This window comes from Symphalangus syndactylus, chromosome 13 (assembly GCF_028878055.3).
Source record: "Symphalangus syndactylus isolate Jambi chromosome 13, NHGRI_mSymSyn1-v2.1_pri, whole genome shotgun sequence".
NCBI classification, from domain to species: domain Eukaryota; kingdom Metazoa; phylum Chordata; class Mammalia; order Primates; family Hylobatidae; genus Symphalangus; species Symphalangus syndactylus.
In genome coordinates, this window is record NC_072435.2 from 32,000,072 (window position 1) to 32,021,129 (window position 21,058).

Genomic DNA, 21,058 nt, shown 5'->3' on the forward strand with positions numbered 1-21,058 from the left:
GTCGCCTAAAGTAACGTCACACACCACATCCATCCCACACTTTGGGAAACTCGCAGCACCATGTAATCACTTGCTAAATATAATTCAGTCGTGGCTTTTCAGGGGACACTGAGACACACAAAACCTGTCAGGCTGATGAGCCAAGGACGTTTCCAGTGGTTTTGCAAGCCTCCTCCGAGTGTTGATGGCTGCCAGCTTTCCTCATCTGGCCTCTCATAGCAAATTAACTTAGTCAACATTCACCTACACAAATATTTGTCAGTTACCTACTGTGGTAGCTTTAAAATATGGCCCCAAATTCGTTGACCCTTTTCCCAGCAAGAGAGGAGGGTGCAGCTCCCTTCCCTTGAATGTAGGTGGGCTTGGTGATCAACAGAGCACACAGGAAATGGCACCGTGTAACTGACAAGGCTAGGACATAACGGACAGAGATGCAGCATTGCTGGAACAGTCTCTCTGAAAGCTTTTGGCCACCACGTGAGCAGTCCAACTGCCCTGCGGCTGCCATGCTGTAAGGAAGCTGAAACACAGATCTCATGGCAAGGCCCTGGCCAAGAGATGCCCAGCCAACCCCCAACAGCTCCTGCGGCAGCCGCTGGCTAATTGCATGAGAGACCCTGAGCCCCGTCAGAACCACCCAGCCTAGCCCTTCCCATTCCTCACCCACAGAAACTATGAAAGATAAAGAACTGCCATTATCAGCTACTAAGCTTTAGGATGTTCGTTACACAGCAGTATGTATCCATCACACCTACAACGCGTCAGGCACATGTTGGATTCCCGGGATGAACTAGACAGGCCCTGCCTTCAAGGAGATTTGCATCCTTTTATGGGGAGACTAACAGTAGACTGGTAAGCAAAATAATTTGAGATAGTGATGGGTGCTACAAAGAAAATAAAACAGCATGCTATGACATAGTGACAGAAAGAGGGAATACTTTTTGTTTGTTTTGAGATGGAGTCTCACTGTGTCTCCCAAGCTGGAGTGCAGTGGCAGGATCTCAGCTCACTGCAACCTCTGCCTCCCGGGTTCAAGCGGTTCTCCTGCCTCAGCCTCCTGAGTAGCTGGGATTACAGGCGCATGCCACCATGCCCAGCTAATTTTTGTATTTTTAGTAGAGACGGGATTTCACCATGTTGGCTAGGCTGGTCTCAAACTCCTGACTTCGAGTGATCCGCCTGCCTCAGCCTCCCAAAGTGCTGGCATTACAGGCATGAGCCACCGCACCCGGCCGAGGGAATACTTTCACACAGTGAGGAGCTCGGTGTGGCTACAGCCAAGTGACCAAAAAGAGAGGTGGTGGAGATGAGCTCAGGGAGGGAGCGTGCAGGGCCGTGGAGGCTGCAGTGAGGAGTTAGGGCTTTCTCCTAATTGCGGGGGTTGGAGGCAGGAAATGGGAGGGCTTCAAATGACTTGCCCTTAACTGCTGATTGGCCTCCCTGCTGTCTGCTTCCTCCTTGGCTCACCAGGATACAGGTCTCCAAGGATTCCCCGAGCCCAGGCTGAGCTCTGAAGACTTATGTCCCTCTCTCCTCTGCAGCCAAGGAGGACGATGGCTTCTGCAGCTGGGCTTCAGGAAAAGGGCCTCACAGCTGCAGTTGAGTTTTCATCTTCCCACCATGGGCAGGGAACCAGCATGTCATGTTTTTACGGAGCAAAAGGAGCTTTACTGTCCAACGTGCTAGGAGCCAATGCTAGGACACGGGTTTGTGAGAAAAGCTTTTTATTGCAAGTTGACTAACAAGCAGATGGGAGTCCAACTCAAAGCTGTCTCCCCGTGCTAGCTTTAAGACTGTACTTTGCATGTGTGGAGATGGGGTCTGGCTATGTTGCCCAGGCTGGTCTCGAACTCTTGGCATCAAGCAATCCTCTTCCCTCTGCCTCCCAAAGGGCTGGGATTGTAGGCCTGAGACACTACGCCCACCCTAAGGCAGTCAATACCTTTATTAGAAGAGGTTTAGGGGGTACACTGTGGCATTAGTAGGTAGGTGACTGGTAGAAGGAAATAGGAAGTCTGGAAAGTCCTCTGGCATGCGCAGTTATCTCTTCATCCCTCCTCATGGATCACATGTGCAAGTTCGGGGAGCGTTAGTCTAAAACATGCGGTGGAAATTGAGGCTATGACATCAGCAAGCTCTTTCTGTGCAAACTCCAGTCCGCCATATTGTTCCAACTGACTTCAGCCAGTTTTGTTATCTTACAAGCAGAGGGAGTTTCAGTAAGTTGTTTCTTTTCTTATCCAGCAAATTCAGGAATTTCTATTAGTCATAGGTTTCTTTAACTCCTAGGGCAGTGCTTCAGTGCCTGCTCTGTGCACAGCCCACACTGAGGTTGAGGACCTAGAGATCAATCAAGTATAATTTCTGCCCTTAAAGAGCTCAGAGACAGGTGGGGTTGGAGGGACTTCATTGTGAATGCCTTATTAGTTCATCTGCCTTCCCCGTTCTCCCTCAACCCATGGCCTCAAGTTCCTGACAACAGGATGTCAGATGTGACCAACGGTGGCCCCTTGCCCATGATAGCAGGAACCCCTGTCCCAAAAACTATGCACATCAGCCAGGGATTTGGGACTGGAATTGCTTCTCTCTGGAAGAAAGCTGGGCTGGATCCTATTAACATGGGGTAGGGCCACATTCTCCTTCACATGACCTGATCTGCAACCAGGTCAGCAATGCTGAGAGGTGGAGAGCCCAGGGCACCATAGTCGGGTTCCCAAGCCTTCACTTTGCTGGGTGACACATTCCTATCTCCTGATCAACTCTGCTTTTTCTCCTCCTCCTCCTTCTTCTTTTGTTGAGATGGAGTCTCCCTCTGTCACCCAGGCTGGAGTGCAGTGGCATAATCTCAGCTCACTGCAACCTCCACCTCCCGGGTTCAAGCAATTCTCCTGCCTCAGCCTCCCGAGTAGCTGGGATTACAGGTGCCCGCCACCACGCCCGGCTAATTTTTGTATTTTTAGTAGAGACTGGGTTTCACTATGTTGGCCAGGCTGGTCTTGAACTCCTGACCTAAAGTGATCCGCTCACCTTGGCCGGGCTGGTCTTGAACTCCTGACCTCAAGTGATCTGCCCGCCCAAAGTGCTGGGATTACAGGCATGAGCCACGGCACCTGGCCTCTTTATTTTAAATTAAATAAATTAAATTTTAAAATAAATACATTTGAAATAAATTCAGACTTAAAAAAAGTTGCAAAAATAGTACAAAGAGTTCCATATAACCTCCATCAGCTTCCTCACATATTCACATCCTGATCAAAATCAGGACATTCGCACTGATACAGTACTATTCACTAATGTGCAAACCTTATTCACATTTCCTCTGTTCAGCTCTAGCATCCCTTTTCTGTTCCAGGATTTAGTCCTGGATCCTGTCTTGCATTTAGGTATTTCTCCTTAGTTTCCTTTAGTCTGGATCATTTCCTCTGTTTTTTATATGCTTTTTCTTGACAACGACGTTTCTAACGAGTACTGCCCAATTATTTGGTAGAATGCCCCCTAACTTTGGGTTTGTTTGATGTTTCCTCACAGTGAAACTCAGGTTAAGCGTTTTTGGCAGGGATTACACAGAAGCGATGTGTGTCTGCGTCAGTGCATCCTAGCAAGGGCGCATAATGGTGATTTATACTTTTTTTTTTTTTTTTTTTTTTTTGAGACAGAGTCTCTGTTGCCCAGGCTGGAGTGCAATGGTGCAATCTTGGCTCACTGCAACCTCTGCCTACCAGGTTCAAGCGATTCTCATGCATCAGCCTCCTGAGTAGCTGGGACTACAGGTGCGCACCATCACGCCAGGCTAATTTTTGTATTATTAGTAGAGATGGAGTTTCACCACGTTGGCCAGGCTGGTGTTGAACTTGTGACCTCAAGTGATCTGCCTGCCTCGGCCTCCTAAAGTGTTGAGATTACAGGCGTGAGCCACCGCGCCCGTCCAATCGCTTGTTTTAAATGGTATCTGCCAGGTGACCTTTTCCCATTGTTATGTTGGGGGTATATTTTGGGCCTTTGTAAACAAATAGGAAATATTCGAGGAAGAGAAGGGGAGGAGGAGGAGAAGGGAAGGAAGGAAATTAGCTCACTCACTCCCTTGTTTTCGATCTTTCTTATCATGCATCGTTGCAAATAAGTAAACAAATCAGCCAGGCTTCTGGGCAAAATCAAACTTTCTGTATCCCCTGCGAAAAGGAAGAGGCTGTGTCACAGAGTGACCACTCGGGGGCAACAGAGGATTGAGAGGAATCAAAACTCAACTCCAGGAAAAAGGGCAGTTGGCTGCCTTCTGGGAAACTAAACTTACCGGGACGTAAGCTCCGCCTCTGCTGGGGTTCTGGCGTCTTCCATGAGCCAGGTCATGGAAGTGGAGGTAGGGAGTCTTAGTTGCACCTCGCTCCCAGCCTGCTGCTGCGGTTGCCAAGCCGTATGGACGACCCACCTTGAAAACCCGGGCTGTCACCTCGGGAGGGCTTCACGAGGTCTGAGAATCCCTTTCTGAGACTGGCTAGAAAATTCCTGGGTGCTGAGGGTGTACCTGTTTGGAGACTGACTGCAACCCCCCCGAAGGCAGTTCTGGAAGATGTAAGCCAAGGAGGAATTTGCTGGAAGGTTATGAGGATGTTCATGAGACCAAAAAGAAAGGAGAAGCAACCGGCAGTTTCAACAGGTCTTAGAAGCAAAAATCACTGGCCGGGCGCGGTGGCTCACGCCTGTAATCCCAGCACTTTGGGAGGCCGAGGCGGGTGGATCGCGAGGTCAGGAGATCGAGACCACGGTGAAACCCCGTCTCTACTAAAAATACAAAAAATTAGCCGGGCGCAGTGGCGGGCGCCTGTAGTCCCAGCTACTCCGGAGGCTGAGGCAGGAGAATGGCCTGAACCCGGGGGGCGGAGCTTGCAGTGAGCCGAGATTGCGCCACTGCGCTCCAGCCTGGGCGACAGAGCGAGACTCCGTCTCAAAAAAAAAAAAAAAAAAAAAAAATCACTGAGGACAATGCGCTGGGTGTCTCCCCCAGGATGCCTGAACTTTGGCTGCTTTCAGTCTCACCCTTCAGCTCAGGGTTCAGTCTAAGGAGAAAGTGTTGGATGGGGTCAGCAGGGTACAGTACGTTAATTTGTGCTCACCCCCAATCAAATTCATTCCTTCATAAATATTTTCTTTTCTTTCTTTTTTTTTTTTGAGACAGAATCTCACTCTGTCGCCCAGGCTGGAGTGCAGTGGCACAGTCTTGGCTCACTGCAACCTCTGCGTCCCGGGTTCAAGGGATTCTCCTGCCTCAGCCTCCCAAGGAGCTGGGATTTATAGGCGCTGCCACCATGTCCAACTAATTTTTGTATTTTTAGTAGAGATGGGGTTTTCACCATGTTGGCCAGGCTGGACTTGAACTCCTGACCTCAGGTGATCTGCCTGCCTTGGCCTCCCAAAGTGCTGGGATGACAGGCTTGAGGCACCATGCCTGGCCCTTCCATCAAATATTTAATGAGCAATAAATACATATTGGGCTCTGTGTGCCCAGCCAGTGGTGTGAGATGCCATTGGAGACATCCAAGTGGAGGCATCCCAGCTCCTCCCGGGGACCTAGGAAGCCCCCATCCCATTACTCTGCAGCCTTCCTCAACCTCCTGCCCTGCCATTCACTCTGTGCCAGTGACACCAGCCTCCTCACTGCTCCCCCCACCCCCAACACACTGAGCTCATTCCTTCCCTTCCCACCTGGAACAGCCTCCCTCAATATGTGAGAGCCACCCACACAGAGACAGTATTTAAAGCCACAAGAGGACAGTCACTCCTCCAAGAGAATCAGGGTGTTATTCCAAAAGAAGGCAGGATGGATGCTGGATAGCAAAATCCCACAAAACGTCCATGGCAGGATTCCAGGAGGGGCCCATGATCTCACAATAGGCTGAGAACAACTCTCAGCCTTCCTGAGAGCCTCTGTGTGAGTGCACATATACTCATGCATATATGGTACTGTGGCTTTGGAGACCTATGCATATGCATTTTACATTGCAGCCCAATACCATAAATGCATGTGTATATGTGCACTCACACATACGCTGAAATGAAAATTTTGCAAAGCTATATTTATCTTTATTACATCATCACTGCTGATGTTTTAGTTAGATTTTTATCCTGGTTCATTAGAAAAAGAATAAAAAAAAAAAAGTCAAGCACGATGGTTCATGCCTGTAATCCCAGCACTTTGGGAGGCTGAGGTGAGCAGATCACCTGAAGTCAGGAGTTTGAGACCAGTCTGGCCAACGTGGTAACACCCTATCTCTATTAAAAATACAAAAATTAGCCAGGCATGGTGACACACTCCTGTAATCCCAGCTATTCAGGAGGCTGAGGGGGAGAATCGATTAAATCCAGGAGGTGGAGGTTGCAGTGAGCTGAGATTGTGCCACTGCACTCCAGCCTGGGCAACAGCAAGACTCTGTTTCAAACAAAGCAAAACAAAACAAAACACCAAACCACACACACACAAAAGCAAACCAAACTGGGTATAACTCACCAATTTGATCTCCACAGGGCTCCTGTGTGCCCCTGCTCCACCCCACAGCCACAACTCTCCCCCTCACTTGTACGATTTTAACAAGCACCTAATTGACCCCCCTGCTTTTGTTTCTTCCTGTGAATCCACCCTGCCTGAATACATCTTTCCAAAGCCCAGCTTTGATTACATCAAAAACCTCTGGTGGCCTCCTGCCTGAATTCCAGTTTCTTTGGAATTCCTCGTCATTCCTCTGGATATTTTTTTCTCCTCCATGGCACAGAACATTCCTTCCCATGATCACCGTAAAGAACGCCTTCTCTGGGAGGCCCTCCTCACTCCCTCACGCCCTCAATGTTTGCCGAGCATGCCCTGTGATAGATTTGGGAAGTCCATTTCAACAAGGCAAATGATAGCTACTCACTCGCAGAGCTTGTGGGAAAGATAGATTTGCAAACAATGACTATAAAGTATGGCAGGGGAAGTTGGGTCTAAGTGACCCTAATCTACCCAGGGAGCATCCAGGAAGGCTTCCCAGAAGAAGCGCCAATTAAGGTGAGTGCTAAAGAGGAAGGTGTCTCCCAGGCGACACTGGCAGTGTCCAGAGACACTTTTGGTTGTTAGGGTTGGGCTGGAGTGCTCCTGGCAAGGAGTGGGTGGAGGCCAGGGGTGCTGCTCAGCACCCTGCAGTACCCAGTACGGGCCCACCCCAGAGAATTATCTGACACCCCACCATCTGCGGTATCTGCAGTGCCGAGGGGTAGAAACAACTCTTAAAGGCTTAGTCCAGTGCTTTCTGTATATTGACCTTTCTCACAACACCGTGAGGTATTTTTATGGTCTCTTTTTCCAGTGGGAGAAACTGATGAAGGTAATTTACTTGAGGGCACAGTGAATAACCGTGGAGCTGACTCTCAAACTTGTGCAGTCTAATCCCCGCCACTGTGCCTCTCCTGGCCGAGGAGGAGCTGGAGGGTAGCAAAGAGGAAGGGGAGAAGCGGTTGGATGATGGCCATTTTGGGGAGCAGGGCCAAGGGGCGGGGTGGGGCAGGGCAATGCGGGGACTGACGGTGCTGCCCACGCTGTGATGGAGACATGGGGAGGAGGTCTGGACGACCAGATGCCGGGCTGCTATCTTGCTCTGCCGAGGGCCAGGCACCCAGGAGCTCTGGGCAGAGGTGGAGTCAGCAGCTCGTGGAGGGTATTTCCATCGTGGGAGTGGCTGAGGTGACTGAGGGGGTAGAAAGAGGAGAGGAGTGGGCAGGACCCAGGTGCAGAGGGGCAGCAGCCAGAGGCAGGAGGAAAACAGGGGTGGCGGCGGTTGGTGGGGGTGGGGGGCACTCCAGCTGGAGCATCTCCCCTTTCTTTTTTCTTTTATTTTCTTTTTTGTTTGTTTGTTTGTTTTGAGATGGAATCTCACTCTGTTGCCCAGGCTGGAGTGCAGTGGCATGATCTCGGCTAACTGCAAGCTCCACCTCCTGGATTCAAGCGATTCTTCTGCCTCAGCCTCCCCAATAGCTGGGACTACAGGCGTGTGCCATCACACCTGGCTAATTTTTGTATTTTTAGTACAGATGGGGTTTCACCGTGTTAGCCAGGATGATCTCAATCTCCTGACCTGGTGATCCACCCGCCTTGTCCTCCCAAAATGCTGGGATTACAGACGTCAGCCACCGGGCCTGGCCCACATCTCCCCCTTCTTAGCACGCTGGCAGCTGCAGTGTCTGGGGTCCCCTCCCATCTTGCAAGGGAGTTCCTGCCACCAGAAAGTTTGTGAAGGCAGGGACATCTCTGGGGCCCCCACCCCTCCTTGCTGATATCTGTCTGGAGGTCAGGGCTGTAATGGCAGTTCCATCATCACCGGGGACCCATGCTCCTTCTGACTCATTGCTTTCCCATCCTTATCATGGGGCTTCCACCTTGAGGTCCACTGTGGCTGCTGTGCTCCAGCCATCACATCTGCATTCCAGCCAGCAGACTTGCTTTTCCCACGTGTACAATGGGGATTACATCTACCTTAGGTCATCAACAAGAGGAGACGGGACAGAAGTGTCTAGCGTGGAGCCTGCTATGATTACGGCCAGTACTCCCTAGAGGTGCTTGGTAAGACCAAGGTTCCCCTTTTTTTCTGAGGCACCTGCACCCTGGGGACCTACCCAGAGGGCTTTGGAGGCACATGATGGCCTGAGGACCTCAAGCGGGCTCCTTTTTCCTGGGGCACCATCCCCCATGCTCTGAGCTCCCGCTCTCCCCACCCTCTCAGCCTCCATAGGCAAGGCTTGGGTCTCCTACTCTGGGCCCTGCAGTCCACACTGGGCCTGGCTCTTCAGGGGCTGGGGAGGTGGGTGAGTTGGCACTTGCCTAATTTGGCTCAGGGGTCTCAGCTGGAGGAAGGTCTGAAATTGTGACCCAGCAGGGGGTGGGGCAAGTGGATTTCCTGGCTGAAGTTGGCACTGTCAGGACACACTGGGGTCCTGGAGTCCCAGCCCAGGGAAGTTAGGGGTGATTCTGGTTCGCCTGGGACAGAAAGGCCTGGGCTGGGGCAAAGACTGACTATCCCTGGGGGCATACGGGGCACTGGCCTGGCACTCGGGAAACAGATTTAGGGGCAGCTGACCGGGAATTGTATTAGCCTCTGGGGGCCACCCTCTCTCCCGCAGGTGGGCCCTGCCTGGTTCCTGAGCCCACTGCTCTCCTCTGTAGGGTTTCTTCAAAGTCCTATATCCCGGCATCACAGTCCCCGGAGAGGGAATGGCAGCAACAACACGCTTCCTGGCCCCTACCCGAATCCCACTGAGTCAGGCTTCCCGTGGAATGGTTCCAGGAATCGGTCATTTTTGAGCAAGCTCATGCACTGATTCTCAATGATTCTGAAGTTTGGCCGACTGTACCAAGTAAACCCTGCAGACAACCAGTGGTTCACATCCGAGACTGATGCACCCGCTTCCTCCGCTAGATCCGGGTGGACCAGTGGTTCGCACCCGAGACTGGTGCACCCACTTCCTCCGCTAGATCCGAGTGGGTCTAGCCTGTAACAAATGTAAACAGGAGGCCGGGGCGGTGGCTCATGCCTGTAATCTCAGCACTTTGGGAGGCCAAGGTGGGAGGATCACTTGAGCCAACGAGTTTGAGTCCAGCCTGGGCAACATAGGAAGACCCCCATCTCTAAACAAACAAACAAACAAAAATTAGCTGGATGTGGTGGCGCACACCTATAGTCCCAGCTACTTGGGGAGGCTGAGGTGGGAGGATCACCTGAGCACAAGAGGTTGTGGGTGTAGTGAGCTATGATAGTGCCACTGCACTCCAGCCTGGGTGATAGAATGACACCGTCTCTTAAAAAAACAAACAAACAAACAAAGAAAGAAAAAAACCCAAGGTGTAAACAGGAGCCATTGACCATCCCGGACAAAGAACAGTTTCTGCGACATCACTGGCTCAGGGTGGGCCTTGCTAAGGGCTGCTTCCGGAAGGCACTAGAACATCCCCAGGGAGCCCGCAGGCAATTGCAGGGGGCACCTCTGTGGCTTCCCCTCTGGGTCTTGAGTAGCACAAGCCTGGCAGGCTGGTGTCCCAGGGCAGGAGGGACAGGGCCTGGAGTGTGGACAGTGAGTCCAAAAATGGGCACGCTCAGTGTGTTTACTGCTATGAAAAACGAGACCAGGCCTGAGAGGCTTGTGGCTTCGCTGCCACCTCTGTTCCTCCTCGTGGATCGGAAAGACGGGCCGGAGCCTAAGGCAGAAACCAGCTTGTATTGGTTACCAGGAGTGAGGAAAAGCCGGGCATTACAATCCGTTCACTGTGAGCTTCAGTGTCTCCAAGGAGAGGAGATGTATATTTTAAAGACATTCTTTCTGTCTGATTTCAACTAAGGTTTGGGCTATACGACCAGACAGTGTGATTATTCCCGAGTTTTCGTTCCTAAAGTGAGCGCGCGTCTTTCTCTTCCTGCACCCCTCACTCTGGCGCAGGCCGAGCAATGCTCTGAGCTCCTGCGGCGGGGGAAGTAAGGTTTTTAAAGGCCACATGAGCTGACATTAGTACCTTCTGTGTGAATGAGAACAAAATATTTGGGACTGAATATACTGCAATGTACACATTCATAAGAAACGTTCTAATAACAGCGCACAAAACTATTGGTATAAACATTTTTCCAAAAAGAGAAAACTATTGCATTTCGTTAGAAATCGCGTCCTGGGCCGAGGCTCGTCTTTCTTCTCTGCAGTTGGTTTGGGGACAGAACTCCAGCACGCAGCTGTCCAACGGCAGGGCTATGTGTTTCCATGGAGACAAACTTGGTGTTTCAAGTTCAGGGCTTCGAAAGTCCCGAATATTTGTCCCCAGAGAAGAGTTTTGACTTTGAAGAGGTCCAGGTGGGACTCACTGGGGGTGGGATGCTCCGGGATTAATTCAGAGGGAGGTGTTCTGGAAGACTCCGTGGAGCGGGACGCAGGCACTGCTGTTTGGACACGTGGGATGGCTGCTTTCTGAAGTTGCGGCTGTGACACTGACCCTGTTGGACAAACTCCTTCCACAGCCAGTGGCTTGATGGTGACGGTGAACTTGGACAGAGCCCCAGATCCTTCCCGTTGGTGATAAAACTTCTGGTTTTGATTTTTTGAAAGACACTGCTGTGTGCTGGCACGAGTGAGCCCATTTCTGTGGCTTGTTCTTTTTTGAGCTGTGGATCTGCCGGGACACAGCGATTGTCAGCTGCCCCTCAAGTCCTTTGGCATCTGCAGATGGGTTCCTGCAGCACGGCTGGCCTCCTGCCTCGGGGCATCGGGCAGGGAGGTCTGGCTCTAAAAGGCCACAGGGCGCTGTGCCCAGCTGGGTCCCTCCCACATGGTGCTTCCAGACAAGGGCACTCCACTTTCCATTCCTGAGGGGACTCCAGGGACGCTGGTGAGCTCTGTGCCTCCCCAGCAGTGGCAGGTAGGAGGGGAGAGCCCATCCCTTTCTATTCGGGCTCTGCCAGATTTTTTAAATTTTTTAAGTCATGGTGAAAATTGGTTCCAGTTGAGTGCAGAAGCCAGTGCTCTCAGCACAGCCCCTTCAGCTCTTAACGGGACTGGGGCCAAAGTCCAGAGTTCCAGCAGAGGAGAGTTTGTCCAGAACAAGGAACCCATGGTCTGGTGTGGCCCTGGTGGCTGCGCAGGGACCTGGGGACCCAGAGCACAGCTACAGCCAGTGGGAGCCGCGGCCTGGGCTTCTGTAGCTTCAACAACTGCTTTCCTTCTTGAACGCTAACCCTGGGAGTCCCTGCTTGAGTCAACGTAAACATCACATTGTCTAAGAGGCACTAATTTGGTGGAGCCGGCGAAATTCAGGTTCCCAGAGTGACCAGGTGGCATCTTCTGGAATCTTGCGGAGGCGCCAGCCGGGGCTGCTAGATGCCCTGCAGGGAGTGGTGGGGGTCACTGCGCTCCCGCTTTACCAGGGGCTCGCCCAGGCTGCGGGCATCCGGGCCCGCCTCGCTGCCGCGCTGCTCATCGCCCATGTCCTCTGCGGAGGGAGGGGTAGGGTCAGTGTCCATCATCAGGAGGGCACGAGAGGGAGAGACGGAAGCGCATGTTCCGAGAACTGCTCCAGCACGCCAGGCAGGGCACTGAGGACACATGGCAGCCTGTGGACCCCGCCTCGGCCTCTGCTCCAGGCTGACCTGTCCTCCCCCACCTGCCTGGTCACCCAGGGGTGCCCCCAGGTCGGGCCAGGCGAAAGAGCCTCTGCTCTGTGCCTCCCTTCCCCGGCGCCAACGGGCCTGGGGCCTGCTCCCCACAGGGCTGGGGCCTCTGGGGTCCTCCCACCCGCGTGGGGCAGAGACGGGGCCCAGGGGTCCCTCTGGCCTGCCTACCCCACTCTCCTGCTGGGTGTGGGAGGGGTCCCTCTGGCCTGCCTACCCCACTCTCCTGCTGGGTGTGGGAGGGGTCCCTCTGGCCTGCCTGCCCCACTCTCCTGCTGGGTGTGGGCACAGGAGACCAGGGGCTTCCTGGTCTGGACCTGATGCTCAGGTCCCTGGGCAGCAGCTACCCAGAGGCCGGCGGCACTCTCAGCCCCAGCCGAGCCAGTCTGCAGTGGCGCCTGCTGCCCAGGCATCACCCACTGTCCGGATGCCAGATCCCAGGGCCCTCACCCCCCAAGGGCCTGCCCCCATTTCCACCTGCTCATCATGAGATGGGGCAGACAGGCCACCACCAGGAGTACCACCCTCCTGGGAGGGCCGTGGTGGGAAAGCTGCAGATGCACCCACCTTTGTCAAGCAGCGTCAGCGACAGAGAGGCGAGATCGTTGACCTGAAAGAGAAACCTGGAGTCAGGGGCGTCTGCAGAGGGGCGGCAGTTGCTGTTTGGGGGCTCTGGGGATGCCGGCCCAACCTTGCCTTGAGCCATGTCCTCCATTCACAGTGAAGCAGCTGGGGCCTGCCCTGAAATGTGGCTCTGATGCTGCCAGGTGTCTGGGTGGGTCCCTGTGCCCTGTCCAGGCCGCCTCTGGGAGCTGCTGGGGGTGGAGGGTGCTGACTGCTCAGGGCAGCGAGGGGACAGCAGCTGGCTCCCAAGGTCCCCTGGGTGCGGCTGCTCCGGGTTTTAAGGTGGCATGGAAGGGCCATGGGCCAAGTTATCTTTGCTCCCTGAAGTCTGTACACAGCATGAAAACACTCCTTGGCTGCCCCAGAGCCCGGGGTCCACGCAAACGTGCAGAGAACAGACAGCTTCCACAGTTTCTGCACACATTGTGGGGCCCTGGCCACCGACTCTTATTAGAGTGCTGTGGCCTCTGGGTAGTAAGAGTGCGGGGACCCGCCATTCATCAGGCATCATTTCCTTTCTTCCTCCAGGCCACCCCATGCAGCCCAGCAAGTCCACTCCAAGGTGTGGACCCTGAAGAACTGAACACAGGCATGCACACAAACACCCGCCCACAGCAGCACTGCTCACCACGGCCACAGAGAGGGAGCGCGTGCACACAAACACCCGCCCACACATGCCCGCAGCAGCACCGTTCACGACGGTCAGAGAGAGGGAGCCACCATGCAGCACGTAGGGACGAGGGGTCAGCACAGCGCGGCCAGCCACGCACCGGAACACAACTCAGCCAGGAGAGGAACCAGGCTCTGACCCCGGCCGCAGCGCGGATGTTACGTTCAGTGAGAGACGCCGGACACAAAAGGCCACACAGTGTGTGATCCCATTTCTATGAAGTGTCCAGGACAGGCCGATCCACTGAGGCAGGAGGGGGCTGCGTGGGTGCTGTGCTGCAGGAAGGGCTTGGGAATGACTGCTCCTGGGGATGGGGTTTCCTTTTGGGGTGATGGAATGTTCTGGAACTGGACAGTGGTGCCAGCTGCACGTTGTGAATGTGCTAAACGCCACTTTATTGTGCGCGTTAACATGGAAATATCACCCTATGTGTATGTTACCATAATAAAAAGAAAACTTTGGGCGGGGTGTCCGAGGCCTCCCCTGCGTAGCAGAACGCCCAAGGACAACCTCCTTCCAGAGCCAGCGGTTTGATGGTGACTGCGAACTTGGACAGAGCTCCAGATCCTTCCCGGTGCTGATAAGACTTGTGGTTTTGATGTTTTGAAAGACACTGCTGTGCCCTGGCACGAGTGGGCCCGTTTCTGTGGCTTGTTCTTTATCGAGCTGCGGATCTGTCCTGGCGGCAGAGCAGTGGGACCTGCGAGTGTCCTCTCTCTGGGCTGCTCAGAGCACACCGCCCTCTCCCCACAGGCCTGGCCAAGCCCCGGCCGTCCCACCCAGGAGGGTCCTCACCTCTCCCATCACAGCGATCGGCGTCTCTCCGGTGGCCTCCGCGACGCGGTGCTCCACCAGGTAGAACATGTACTCGTCGTAGAGCAGGCGGATGAGGTGGAAGGAGCCGAAGCTGGCGGCGCTGCGCAGGGTCAGGTCCCGGATCACCATGGAGCTGGCGACAAGCGGACAGAGGCTGGGGACCCTCAGGGGAGCATGGAACCTGGGCCCCGGGCCAGACTTCATGGCAGCTACACGCCCCCGGCTCTACGTTCCCTGGGGAACCCAGAGGCTGAGTGATCCTAAGACCCGCCGGCCTACGGGGGGCCGACGGGCTGCCGAGACCCTGGGCCCACGTGATGGACAGGTAGGGCAGGCCTTCCCGCTCAGTTCCAGAGACCACCCAGGGGACAGGAGAGGGAGACGGGCAGTCAGCCCCAAAGCGACAGGCTGCTGGAAACACAACTGTGGCTGGTGCTAGCACAGGCGCTGGACGGGATCTTAGCTAGTGAGTCTTTCTAGTGACATTTCGGACTCCCAATCAGAACACAGGCTGGCAGCTGGTGCCTGTCTCCCCAGCAGGAGGCGCCTTTCCCCACCTTCCCCGTATCCTTGCCACCTCCCGCCATTCCTCAGCCTGTGGTTTCAGGCACCTAAAAACAAGACAAAAAGCCAGGGTGCTTTAGTCTCTGTCAGCGAAAGCAGGGGTTTCAGAGACTTCAGCCCAGATCCAGTCTGCATCCAGCCCTCAGCCTGTGAGCTGACAAGGCTTTACATTTTGAAATGGTTGGAAGAAGTCAAAAGAATAATTATATTCGGTGGCATGTGGAAATTACATGAAATTCACATTCTGGTGTCCACAGACAGTTTCACTGGCACACGTCATGCCCGTTCCTATGTTGTCTTCCCTAGGATGGCTGCAAATACTACCTGGTTCTTTCCAGGAGAGGCGGCCCCTGATCTAAAGGATCAGTATAAGACCAAAAGAGGCTGGGCACCGTGGCTCACGCCTGTAATCCCAGCACTTTGGGAGGCCAAGGCGGGCAGATCACTTGGGGTCAGGAGTTCTAGACCAGCCTGGCCAACATGGTGAAACCCCATCTCTACTAAGAATACAAAAATTAGCGAGGCATGGCGGCACATGCCTGTAATCTCAGCTACTTGGGAGGCTGAGGCAGGAAAATTACTTGAACCTGGGAGGCAGAGGCTGCAGTGAGCCGAGATCATGTCGCTGCACTCTAGCCTGGGCGACAGAGCAACACTCCGTCTCCAAAAAAAAAAGAATGAAGTGGAACGATGTCTCAGTCCTCCTATAAGACCTAAAGGACTTATATACAGTGGCACCTGATTAAAAACTTTGGCCTACAAGCCAGGCGGCCCCCAATGCCCAGCTGCCCCGGCTCGAAGTAAATTTTCATAAACTCTGTTACATCTAATTGGTATTGTAGCAATAAAAAGAAGACACAGGCTTGAGAAAGGCAAAGACAGCCGCACTATGAAGACCACCAAAGCTGTCTATCCTTAGGCATTAAGCATAGCTGCAAAGCCCCCAGCCCCTTCCTGTTCCCCCAGGCCCACCCAGCTTGGCTCCCAAGCCCCCTTTCCCCAAAGACCTCCCCCACGCAGATGAGGTGCTGGCACTCTGCAACCAGCTTTCCCACAGCCCCGGTGTCTGGTGCGATGCTTCAGTCCAAAGTATTTCCAGAACATCGCCTGCAGTCACCTCGGTATCTCTGGGTTCCCAAATGGGCTCACAGCTCCCAGAGGGTAGGAGCATCGGCCGACCACCACCAAGGGAGGCCCAGCCAGAGCTTGGGGATGACCAGCCGAGGCCTCAGCCCACATGCCACCATTTTCTAGTGGGTGCTACAGAAATAAATCCCGTAAACCTAATTTTTATTTTTTATGATGGCACTGCACGTGCATAAGAATGAAGTCAGGCCGGGCACGGTGGCTCGCGACTGGAATCCCAGCACTTTGGGAGGCTGAGGCAGGTGGATCACCTGAGGTCAGGAGTTTGAGAGCAGCCTGGCCAACATGGCAAAACCCCATCTCTACTAAAAATACAAAAGTCAGCCAGGCCTGGTGGTGGGCGCCTGTAATCCCAGCTATTCAGAAGGCTGAGGCATGAGAAGTGCTTGAACCCAGGAGGGGGAGGCTGCAGTGAGCCGAGATCGCACCATTGCACTCCAGCCTGGTGACAGAGCAAGACTCTGTCTCAGAAAACAAACAAACAAATGAGAATGAAGTGGAACACTGTCTCGGTCTCCCCCATGAAGAGCACCCCCACCTTGCAGATGTGACCCCGATCCCCTCCAGCTCTGAGCTGTGCTCTTCTCTGGCTGGCAGGTACCTCAGTCCTGCGCTCACTCTGCTCTTCTCGATTCTTCCGCTTGCAACCTTCCCTCTGTCCATGGAGACTGGCATCGGCATCCCTACGCTGTCTCTTCCCTTGCTCTTCCTCCCCCATTACCCCAGTGTGGCTTTATTGTAATTTCTGGCTACACTGGTGTTTCTGTTATGTGGCAATGATGTGCTAGGTCCATGGCAGAGCCGCACAGTCTATTAGTGTGGTTCCCTCATTCATTCACTCCGCCAGCGTTTAAACAGAAGCGAGGTCCCGGCACTTGGGTAGCGCGCCTGATCATGCAGGAGACAGACAACAGACAAGTGAACAGATGACAGGTGACAGTCAATGCCAGGAGAAAGGCAGGGCATGGGACATGCAAAGTGGGAAAGAATGGGCTGTCTTATTTACAGAGGCTGGGGGTGGGGGGTTTCTCTGCAGATGATGGGTTTCTCTGCGTGGCTGTATGGGGGAAAGATGTTCCAGGCAAGGGGGGCAGGTGCAAAGGCCCTGAGGCAGCGTGGCCAGGGGAGTGCATAAGAAGAGAGCTGAGAACAGGGGTGCTGGCTGGCCAGCTGAGGGGTCAGCAAACTTGTTCTTGTTTTTTTTTTTTTTTTTTTTTTTTTTTTCCTTGAGATGGAGTTTGGCTCCTGCTGCCCAGGCTGGAGTGAAGTGGCACAATCTCGGCTCATTGCAACTTCTACCTCCTGGATTCAAGCGATTCTCCTGCTGCAGCCTCCCAAGTAGCTGGGATTTCAGGTGCCCACCACCATGCCTGACTAATTTTTATATTTTTAGTAGATATGGGGTTTCGCCATGTTGGCCAGTCTGGTCTTGAACTCCTGACCCCAAGTGATCTGCCTGCCTCAGCCTCCCAAAGTGTGGGGATTACAGGCGTGAGCCACTGCGCCCAGCCAGGCAAACTCGTTTTAACACTTGCCAGATAGTAAATATTTTCAGCTTTGTACCCAACAGTCACACTGTTCTGTTTGCATTGACAGCTGTAGCTGATCTGTGAATGAATACATGTGGCTGAGGTTCCAATAAAACTTCATTTGCACAATGAGCTGGGGCAGTGATATGGTTTGGCTCTGTGTCCCCACCCAAATCTCACCTTGAATTGTAATGATCCCCACGTGTTGTGGGAGGGACTGGTGGGCGGCAACTGAATCACGGGGCAGATGTTTCCCGTGCTGTTCTCTTGAGAGTGAATAAGTCTCATGAGATCCAATGGTTTTGTTTTTTTTTTTTTTTTTTGGGGACAGAGTCTTGCTCTGTCGCCCAGGCTGGAGTGCAGTGGCGCAATCTCGGCTCAGTGCAAGCTCCGCCTCCCGGGTTCACGCTATTCTCCTGCCTCAGCCTCTCCGAGTAGCTGGGACTACAGACACCCGCCACCATGCCCGGCTAATTTTTTTGTATTTTTAGTAGAGATGGGGTTTCACCGTGGTCTCGATCTCCTGACCTCGTGATCCGCCCGCCTCGGCCTCCCAAAGTGCTGGGATTACAAGCGTGAGCCACTGCGCCCGGCCGAGATCCAATGGTTTTATACATGCGAGTTCCCCCGCACATGCTCTCTTGCTTCCCGCCATGGAAGATGTGCCTTTGCTCTTCCTTGGCCTTCCGCCATGATTGTGAGGCCTCCCCAGCCAGGTGGAACTGTGAGTCCATTCAACCTATTTTTCTTTATAAATAACCCAGTGTTGGGTATGTCTGTATCAGCAGCGTGAGAATGGACTAATACAGGTGGGGATAACAATTTGGCCCTGTGGCCATAGCTCATCCATGTGCTGGGTCATATGGGGCCTGTCAGCCACAGAACAGCTTTGTTTTTTCTTGGGGTAATAACTGGCTCTTTTTTTAAAAATGCACACTTTTCCATGTACTCAGCAAGACTAAAACTCCCTGACAGAACTGCAGGAGGCATCTTGGTGCCTTTCCTGGGGATGATCCCTCTGGAAGCCTTGGCTCCCCTGCCCTGCTCTGCACAAAGTAGGTTTGTAGCTTGGAAATGATTTCCCTTCAGAACTCTCAGGACTTCGCTCTACTGCCTTCTAGGTTTCTGCACATTGTTCGGAAGTCTAATGGTGCTCCCATCCCCAGCCTGTTGCTTTCTCTCTGGAAGCTTTTATGGTTGTTTCTCAAACTTGGTGTTTTGAAATTTCACCAGGACCCTCCTTGTGCCCTTCAGTTCTGAGATAGCTTTTCCCCCCTTTAGAGATGGGGTCTTGCTCTGTCACTCAGGCTGGAGTACAGTGGTGCAATCTTGGCTCACTGCAGCCAGGACCGCCTGGTCTCAAAGATCCTCCCACCTCAGCCTCCCAAGTATCTGGGACCACAGGCACATGCCACCACGTCCAGCTAAGTTTTTTCACTTTTTGTAGAGGCCCTGATATTTTCCCCAGGGTGGCCTCGAACTTCTGGTCTCAAGCCATCCTCCTGCCTTGGCCTCCCACAGTGGTGGGATTATAAGTATGAGCCACCATGCCCAGCCCCCAGTGATGATTTCTGTCTGCAGAACTTGCAACTTAGTTTTTAGGCCATGGTGGCCTTCTGGGCCTGCCCCTGGGAGCCGCTGGTCATGAGTGAGGCCCCCAGCCAGGTAGTTGTTTTTTGTGGGTTCAGGCACTGCTGCAACTCTGCTGAGCCCTGTTTTTCTCTGAGCCCACCAGCCAAGCCCCCTACCCTCTATAAGTTTCTCTCAGAGCCCCCCACCTGCCAGAATTCTCTTGGAGGTCTGGCGGGACTAACCTGTAAAAGGACCATTTCAGCAGGAACTGCCGGGCAGCCTTGGGGAAGCTGGGGCTGCCGGCGTGCTGCTTCAGGACCTGGGTGACCACGCTGTCCAGCCAGCTGGCCCACTGGTCCAGGGAGCTCTGCTGCTGCAGGGTCAGCTTGAAATCCTGCTCCAGCCGCTGCACCACACTCTCCTCGCACTGGCACACCCACGAGGCCTGCTCCTGTGGGCAGGATGGAGGCCAGCGTCAGCAATGCGGACCCCCAGCCACGGCAGCCCTCCCCGGACCTAGCCATGCTCAGGGCGGGACATCGTACTGTGCTTGAGCCTTCTCACCCTTGACCTTGACAGCTGCAAGCCGAGCCCTGTGTCTCCCGTCACAGGGGCAGAATAGAGAGCCAAGGGGGATCCGACCCGGCTTCCGGGGACTCATACCCGGGTCTTTCTGGATCAAAGCTCATGCTATACGAGGTCTTCGTTTAGTTTTGTTTTAAAGGGGTCACTTCTAAATGTGTGTGTGTGCATTTATTTATTTAATGGATAAAGCCAGGGCCTGAAATAAGCATAGCTCGGAATCTGCTGTGGGCCAGCACTTTGCCAAGCACAGGAGACAGAGCCAGGAAAGTGGCCACGGGGAGAGTCAACGTGGTGCCAGGATCCTGGAAGCTGGGAGCCTTCGTGAGGAAAATGAGCAGAAGTGTTGGCCACAGCACCTGGACGCCAGAGGGCCCTGAGAGATGACGGAGTGGAGAGAGCTGGGGGCTGTGGGTGGGCTTTGGCCTGGGACCCGTGTCATGCAACAAAACCGTGGCCAGGCGCGGGGCAGGGGCCAGGTTGTGCCACGGGCTCCACTTGGTGGGTTTGCTGGTTTTGCTGGAGGGCGGGAAGCCCAGGCCCTGGGGACGGTGTGGAGGAGGTCACCTGCACGTTGGCAAAGTCCACGCGGTTGAGGTCGCTGAGCATCTGGTTGATCTGGGACGTGTTCTGCAGCACTGCCCGGGCCGCCTGTGCCAGGTGGTTGAGGGACGTGTAGCGCCGCAGCGTCTGGGCGAAGGCACTGACGACGCCCACCTGTAAGCCAGGGCTCGTGGTGAGCAGGGGTTCGCGGGGAGAGCCTGTTCCGCTGCGCTCTTTGCAGGGGTGCGTGGGCTCAGGGACAACACAGGGAGGAGGGAGCAGGAAACAGCAACCTGGGCAGGGAAGAGGGAACCCCCTGCTATTCTTAAGGACCCAGTGAGTGAGAATCAGTGAAGAGGAGACCTCGCCGGCGCATCACACGCGTCACTAACCGAAGCCCGCATGCTGCTGAGTTAGAATTCACAACTGTCGCCATGTCCACTTCTAGAGTCCCTGTGGTTCTCTGGAGGGGCTGTTGAGACCACAGACTCCTGGCTGCTACAGGATCAGACTTCTAGTGGGTGTGGCCTGGGAATCTTATTTTTTTTTTTAAGAGATGGGGTCTTGCTTGTTGCCCAGGCTGGTCTCAAACTCTTGGCCTCAAATGATCCTCCTGTCTTGGTCTCCCAAAGTGCTGGGATTACAGGTGCAAGTCACTGCACTAGCCCTGAATCTGAATTTTTAACAATGACCCGATCAATGCTTGCATCACTGCCTAACAGATCAATTCTGAAGAGCAGGCGGGTGCCCTGCAGCTGCCTCCTCTCACCCAAGAGCCCTTCAAGAAATGCTCATGATGGCTAGGTGTGGTGGCTCACGCCTGTAATCCCGGTACTTTGGGAGGCCAA

The 21,058-nt window shown here is 53.9% G+C and overlaps 1 protein-coding gene and 1 long non-coding RNA gene across 4 annotated transcripts in view; one reads left to right on the plus strand and one right to left on the minus strand.

The window, feature by feature from the left end:
- The window catches only part of LOC129460455 (uncharacterized), a 42,704-nt gene that overhangs the window by 4,718 nt on the left and 16,928 nt on the right, over window positions 1-21,058 (plus strand). The window lies entirely within an intron of this gene.
- The window catches only part of RFX2 (regulatory factor X2), a 119,172-nt gene continuing 108,640 nt past the window's right edge, over window positions 10,527-21,058 (minus strand). For 2 of the 3 annotated variants that reach the window (XM_055238249.2, XM_055238246.2), the window contains 5 exons: window positions 20,235-20,384; window positions 19,328-19,536; window positions 14,254-14,407; window positions 12,732-12,774; window positions 10,527-11,986 (listed from right to left, as the gene is read on the minus strand). In XM_055238249.2, the coding sequence (XP_055094224.1) occupies window positions 11,871-11,986; window positions 12,732-12,774; window positions 14,254-14,407; window positions 19,328-19,536; window positions 20,235-20,384 (672 nt within the window). In that variant the 3' untranslated portion in view covers window positions 10,527-11,870. Of the gene's footprint in view, window positions 12,090-12,731; window positions 12,775-14,253; window positions 14,408-19,327; window positions 19,537-20,234; window positions 20,385-21,058 lie in introns of all 3 variants that reach the window. The other variant, XM_055238248.2, reaches the window with a different exon arrangement.